A 7824-nucleotide genomic window follows, 5' to 3' on the forward strand; every position below is an offset into this window, starting at 1 on the left:
ACTGTAGAATGCCTTAAGAGATCGCTAGCAAATGATTGTTCACTAACTCTTTTTCTAAAAATCTCTCTGGGTTATTGTTACAAGATTCTCAAAATTATTGAGCTAGGATTACAAATTTGTCATTCTTTGTCTAATAAACACTCAAATTTGAGTGACTAGTCCTCAAGTACTTCAAATAAACGTGTCAATTTTTTTTTTGCCATATCTTCAGTTATTTTGTGTTGCACTTAGATACAACCCAACTATTTCTTACACTTTTTTTCTCAGAGCAAAAGGTATATTTCTTACATTGGAATAGGATAATCATAAAAAAAAAACTCATTATTGATAAAAAAATTAACTACATGATCAGGACTTTTGTTTCCTACTTTACATCTCGTGGATGATTAATGCTACATTGCCGGTTGCCTTTTCTAGCAACAAGGACTTTACTATCCATATGTACACAGAGATATTGGCTATGGTACAACACATATCTTATCATGACATGAAAAATACAAACTGAGCTAAATCTATTTTAGTTTGTGTGTTGATATACCATTTGATGCAAATGATCGACTTGTTTTAGGATCTTCTGGGTCATCCGTAGTATTGGTTTTTTCTTCAGTTCTTACTGGGGCTAAACTGGTGCTTGATTCATGATGCCTTGGAGCATCTGTTTCCATCCCTGTCCCTGATGAGGATTTTCCTTCTGCTATACCAGCAAACCATTACCTCAGATAAAGGAAATAAACAAATAATAAAAAACAGCACACATTTCACATGCAAAAAAATGTTATTTTAAATATATGCACTGAAATATTATATCAAACAAGAACAGTATGCAAACATTTGCTGACTTAGATTCTAAGTCTGTCAGAGCATTGAAAATGTTTTGTTGATGGTCCATAGGACTTAATGACCTAATAAACTCATTTTCTACAAAATCTGATGAACATATAGGTCAACAAGTTCGCTAACTAGAATCCTTTACCAACAGTAAACCAACTTATGTGGCATCAACTTCATTGGAGAGAATTCAAATTTCTCAATTTTCAGTTCATCTTGCTGCCTTTTCTACATGATGAATGTACAAAATGACTACTTTGAAAACTACATAATACAAGCTCACCATTTATTTTTCCACGGGCGATAATTAGCCGGAGGTAGTTTCTGAACTCCTTCAACACTGCATTTTCTTGTGCAGCGTGTAGCTCTGAAATGTCCTGATCATGCAATGCTATTGGAATTGGACTTCTATGAGCTGTACCAAATGTGAGATCCTGCTCATCACATAACAGCGCTTGTGTTCCTGGAGAGGCAGGTCTAGCATCCTCTTGGGTGTCAGAGCAATACAGTATGGAGTCATCAACAATTTGCTGATCTATATTAGTCACTTTGCCAAGTTGACTAAGAGCATCTTTCTGAACATCCTTGTTCTCATCAAACTTTTGGTAAGTATTTGTGCAAATTTCCCTATCTATTTCCATCTCGGCTTTGTTATCTGCAATAAAAATACTTCAGTAAAAGTAACCTTGAATGCTAACCTTCACTTCCATTGATTCATTTGGTGCTGTTTTTTTTTAATGTTGATTTGATACTTGGACGTCAAGCCAAAATGATGTTTTTAAGTTTTGCATCAACATGATAGGCACTGTATTTGTCCCCAATAAAGCAGAACAATTCCTTTAGTTGCACAAATTTCTAGTTAAATACAGAAATAGATAGGGAAGCTACCCATTTCCCTTATTTTATAAATAGCTATATAATCATATGTACTCCTTTCTGTCCAAATGACACATTATCGAGCACATAAGGCAATGTTAAATGCACAAAAGTTTCTGAAGGCGCAAAAATAAACAGGTTTTTTCCCCTTTATTTCTGATCATCACGGCAGTCCATCTTTCTATCATATAAATAATTGAGTTCACCAGATTAAAATGTTCTGCAGAGGTGGAGAATAGTCCAGTCAAACAGGACAAGGATAAAATTGTGTACCAACTATTGTCGTGAACCTCTCTGCTGCCTTTCTGCATACAATCACCAAATGGTTGGCTAGGTCATTGACATCAGTAACATGAATAGTATTTGCTAACGGAGACCTAAAAAGATATATGATATTTCGTCAGGAGGACATAAAAGCGCAAAAGGAGCAATAATTGTAATAGTACTGCAATATCCATTATTGGCAAAGAAAAAAAATGTTGATTTGCCATATCAAAACAATATTTGAATACTTTTCATGATAACATGTTTAAATCAATAGTTCAAGCTGCACCTTGAATTGTCCAAAACAACATAATATTTTTCTTTGGACAGAATCTCTAGCCTACCCTAAACTGTTTGGAACTAAAGGACTTGTTATTGAGTTGAACAGAGAAAAATATTTGAGAACAATAAGGCAAATTGCTAGTGCAGTGGTTGAATGGTACTACTGCAAGATGGCACAAACTACAAGCAACTAAAACAGCCCTAGGGGTGGACCTCCCCTAGGGTATTACTGCAGTAATATTTTTTTTCTCAAGCTGCAGGATTGAGAAAAAGCCCGTGAAGGCGGACTACCCAAGAGGTCAAGACATGCCTGCAGCCTGCAGCACATATATAACTCTAAAAATAGGCACAGGCAAGGGGCCCTTTTTTGTGAGAACCAGGATCCGAGCCCTGGTTAGCCAGCACCACACCTAGGTGCCGCAACAACACACTTCAAGTGCGTTGTCCCACACTAGTGAAATTTTTCTTCAACAGTCCAGGGCTTATATACGTTTAAAAAGGCAATAGCCACCAGACAATTGATGCTCATTGAAAACCTTTTGCTCATAAGTCCAAACAAGACAATAATTATTATTCACTTACCTATATACAAGTTTAGATCTACCCTGGAAATTGCCAGTGGAACCATCACGTCCAGTAGATGAAGTAATTTGGGAAACATCCACATTGTTAGCCTAGAACGCAAGAAACAATCTTCAGTCCTGAGATGTTATGGCTAAACTAAGAAAAAAAATCAATACATACATTAAGTAAATCAGCACCAGGCTGGTCAAAACAATCATCCAAGACAAAATCAATACCTCTTGAAACTGTGTCTGCATCATACTTCCTTCAACATTTAATCTCTGATAGTGGGGATCTTCTGCAGGCCTTTTTCTGCGTACTGGAGAAAATCTATACCCTGAAGATCCAATGGCACCATTCAGAGCAACATTAGCTGCTTGTTGAAGGTTATTTCGATCACATGAATTATCCCCTTGAATTGTACTCCGCAGCTCCTCACTCCCTTCGTAGTTCTTGCAATCCATACATTTACAATTCTTGGAGCAAAGGATATTAGCTTGGAAACATTCACAGTATTTCTTTAAACAACCTGACTTCTTGCAGTGACAACCTTTATTATGCTTTGGAAGTGAAGGTAGTGCCCCAGCATCCTGATAGCCAGTTCAAATGGCTTAGCTAAACAATATATGAAACATATAAAGAAATATTTCAACTGAATCCATAGAAGTAAATAAAACATAAAAAGGATGACTTCAATAGTGCAACTAAACCCAAAATAATGAAGGGAATGCTGTTCAGAAGAAAAATTAAGCACAATACATATGATTTTAACTAATGGCAGCACAAAAGAGTCTTGATTCAGAACATAGCATATATGGAAAAGTAAACAGAAGTTACTAGCCACCTAGCATATATTAGGATGCTGCCATGAAATCTAGTTGTTCCACCTACATGAACTTTAGCATGGGGAATGACAAAAAGGACTGTTAGGTTACAAGTACAAGTATGAAAGAACAGTGCAAAGGACCTGATAAAACTAGCAGCAAGGTAACACCAGTGCATCAGTATGAACTGTTCTTGTTCTAGGACTCAACGAATTTTAGATGTATGGTTTCTATGTGCACAAGTGGGACAAATGAGAAAAATGCAAGCAAAATTATGGAACAAGCATGATGACTCCGTGGTCCATACAGATTAAAACAACTATTTATCAACTTATATATATTTTGAAGAGTATCTACTTTTGTCAAAGAAATTAACAATTGTTATGATACAAAAATAATAATACAGACAAACCATTCCATCAGTGCAATGGATGTACCTTCCGAACACTGGGAGGAATTGGACCATTTTCAATCTTAGGTTGAAAAGCATTTGGATTTCGTAGCTTTGTGTTGTTAATAGCGTCCTGCCTACCCTTTTCATTCTCAACAGTGTTTCCACATTGTTTACAATTGCAACCATCACAGTAATCACCTGCTGCAAAACACTCACAGTACCTAAGAAATATATGTGAAGTTAGTCACTGTACCTTCTATTCACATGATACTCTTTTCATAATAAATTACCGTATTACATTATAAGTTGGCATTCATTAATTTGGATAAAGTACAAAAGTTGAACATACCAAATTGGAATATTAGCAAAATTTGAGAACAAAACAATCCAATGAGAAAAAACATAAAAAATAGATAAACGGACCAAAGCTGAACTTCTTCAAACTGAGACTTGAGTATCATATCTCCCTTTTCTATATTTGTTCAACACATATGAACATCACTCTAGACAAAACAAATATGCTCACCTCATGTAATCGCGTATTTTTAATACGTTTTCTACTGGTGAGGATAAGGATAATAGAGGAAACTCTTTATGTAATAGAATTAATCATCCTTTTTTTTCTCTTTTGTAAAGAGATCAACCCATTCAACTCTAGTTGACCATTTAAAATATAGAACTTCTCATTAAGAAATAACTCAGAAGTATGCATTCGAAATTCAGTTAATCACTGACATAACAATACAATGCTGTCCCTATTTCCAAGAAAATGTAATGTAGAAGTATGCATTTGCATATATCACTCAACTACATTCAATGTTTTAATAAATGATGTGCATGATTGAAACAAAAATTCATGTACTCACAGCTTTAAACATTGTGAGTTTTTGCAATTACAGTGTTTCTTTTTCTTGGCCGGCGTGCCACTCTTCATTTCAACCACAGGCTTCCTGAAAAACAAAAAAAGATACGCAAATGATTTTTTTTGCACTTTGCATACGAGTGCAGTACTTGCATTATTTCTCCGAGGACAAATGGAAGTACACTCACACACGGACACTAAAATAACTACTAACATATCGCATAAGGGACACTCCCATAAAAACAAAACAGAATTGGGATGGCCATATAGTGTGATTATTTTGGCACACATTGTTTCAATCTGTGCTCCAAGGCATAGATGAAAAAGAAAAAAAATATAAAGACAACTCTATTCACCAAAACATCTGTTCTCCAAAAAATGACACCTGAGAGTTAACCAGACAGGAATGGAATCATAATGAAAAGTTATAAGCCTACATGTCTAAGAAGACCACAGTATTCCTAGTAACATTTATACCAATTCAAATTCAAAATGGTTAATAATGTCACCAGGAGAAGAATAGTCAAACTTTACTAATCCATTACCTCAGCATTGCAAAGCAGTGGAGTGCCTGCTGTAAGAACACATCTTAACAGAACTTACAGTGCATCCCTCATACATCATGTTCAACACCCTCATCCCCCCCCCCCCCCACCCACACACACACACACACAAAACCCCTCCACCCAAATAATAATAATAATCCCTAACCAGGACTGACTAACTGCTGTCTACAATCAACTAAAACTTTTCAAAAGGACAAATACAAACAAAACATGCATCGGCCTGAATCCTGGATACCCAAAAATCAAAAGACCGTAGAGTAGAATTCAAATTTTCAAACGAAACAGTTTGCTCACATAGAAAGCGTGATTTCCATTGGCCATGGCCTCAGCACCGGCATAGAAGGCTGCACCTGGACCGCCGGCTTCGGTTGCTGTTGTAGCTGTGGTGCCGCCCTTGGCTCGGCTACCGCTTCCGGCACCAGCGCCGGCGGCTCCGCCTGCTGCTTCTCCTCCTCCATCACCAAACTAAACTTTCCACAAGCTTAGGTCATGAATTCCCCTATGGTTTGCCCGATTTATCCACCTAAACCACTCGCAAAGAACTCAAAACTTAATCTTTGCAGCCTATCTCGTGGAATTAGAATAGTTTGAATCAGGAGCCGAGAAACTCGACTTTCTGGTCAGCTCCAACTCGAGATAATAGGAGGAAAAACTAAGCAAAAGAAGAGCGCCGATGGGAGGGGATCAATCGAAGAAGCGGAATTCGAAGAGGCGATGGAGAAGGATTCGGAGAGGTAAAGCCCGAGTGAATTTGGGCCACGGGCTGATTTGGGAGGGAGGTGGTGTGCCCGGTGTGGGAAGGGGGGGAGAAAAGCTGATGAGCAACGCTGGAGGTTTGGTTGGTCTCTCGCCCAAATTTTTGAATCTCATGTATTCTGTTTACTTTCCTTTTCCGGAACAATTTTTTGAATCTTTGCCTGATTGTATAATATTTTTTGAACCGCCTCGTTCGATTAGCTGATAATCTACGACAAAGGCTAATTTATTATGAGAGAAAAATACTGCTAAATTGCTAGCAGATTTAGCTAAATTGCTCAAACGGAGGAAATTAATAATGATGGGAAGCCACAAGTTTTCACCTATGTTTTCGATTTTCTTTGCTGTGAAATTTGCCTTTGAATTTTTATTGGACAAGTAATCTAAATTATATTTTTTTCAACAGAGATTAATTAAAAAATATGAGCAAAATAAGATAATATGTAAGTCTTAAACCTGTAACCATGCCTTTTCTCTAAATCATTCTTATTTGCTCTAGACGTTAGTACGGCCGTAAAACAATGGAGGAGGGCAAAAATATCTCATGTGAGCAGATGAGCAAGATCATCTAATCCTAGCAATTCAAAAATCATTTTGAGACTCCAGATGGTTAGACATTTTTAACCACGAATGTATGAAGAATCGTATGTGTAGCTTTCTTCGCTTGGCTGAAAAACCATAACTAAAAGTATTATTCGCTGATTTATTATTAGAGAAAAATATTGTTGAATAGCTGACAGATTCGGTACATAAACATGTTCAATGTAAGATAAATACCTTCTAGACTCTTCAGCGCCCAATGAAGGGTGAAGATCAAGGGCTTCAAGGCACCATGCCAAGATGTCGTTAAGACTCACCAACTAGTTGTCAGTGTTTGGACCCGTGGTCCTAACACATGCTAGTAAATTTGTATCTGTATGCTTCGATTCAGATGGTGTGCAAGAAGAATACAAACAATTTATACGGATTCGGGCAAGGAGCGCCCTACGTCCAGTGGAAGGGAGGAGTCTTATATTATCTTGCACTTAGTTGCTTGTAGTTGGGGTAACAAACTGGGTAAGAGAGGGAGTGGTTCCCAAGTCTCAAAGTGGAGTGTTGCGCGGGAACTTGAGTGTGTTCAGGTGCTTGTGAACTTGTCTGCTCATGGTTCTGCCCCCTGCCTCTTCCTTTTATAGGCTCAAGGAGAGGTTGGGTTTATCATATTGTTTCGTGTAGTTGTGTATTGTAGAGATATGGCCGCGTAGTGGAGGTATTATCTCTATCCTTCAATCTATGTGGGCGCTCGGATCAATAGTGCTCGGCGTGCTCGTTACTATGGGCGTCGTGCTGAGCCATGTCGGTCATGAGGGTGTCCAACCTTGTAGACGACGTGTCGTCCCTTGCTTATTGACCGACAGAAAGATCTAAGGCCTCCTGGATCAGGAGCCGTGCCGGTTGACACTGCTTGTGGGGTTAGTCCATTGAAGGAAAAATAGTTGGTTTGTTTGGATCGGCTGAGCGAAGGACCGGATGACAATAGTCGATCAGGACATGTCGAGACTCGGCAAGTAAGGGAAGAGATGTCGGATCACATCAAGAAGGGAAAGAATGGAGTCCAAGTTACCTTTT

The 7824-nt window shown here is 38.0% G+C and overlaps 1 protein-coding gene across 2 annotated transcripts; it reads right to left on the reverse strand.

The window, feature by feature from the left end:
- On the reverse strand, window positions 233-6324 carry LOC8073049 (protein tesmin/TSO1-like CXC 5). Of its 2 annotated transcripts, none has more exons than XM_021448669.1 (8): window positions 5755-6324; window positions 4899-4982; window positions 4076-4253; window positions 3051-3404; window positions 2833-2924; window positions 1978-2081; window positions 1112-1483; window positions 233-691 (listed from the first exon to the last, which is right to left on the reverse strand). In XM_021448669.1, the coding sequence occupies exons 1-8, from the start codon at window positions 5916-5918 to the stop codon at window positions 513-515; spliced, it is 1527 nt and encodes a 508-aa protein (XP_021304344.1). In that variant the 5' UTR covers window positions 5919-6324; the 3' UTR covers window positions 233-512. The 2 variants fall into 2 exon arrangements, with proteins under 2 accessions (XP_021304344.1, XP_002438440.1); XM_002438395.2 differs by having other exon boundaries at window positions 233-694.

The sequence above is a fragment of the Sorghum bicolor genome, chromosome 10 (assembly GCF_000003195.3).
Source record: "Sorghum bicolor cultivar BTx623 chromosome 10, Sorghum_bicolor_NCBIv3, whole genome shotgun sequence".
In the NCBI taxonomy this organism is placed as follows: Eukaryota; Viridiplantae; Streptophyta; class Magnoliopsida; order Poales; family Poaceae; genus Sorghum; species Sorghum bicolor.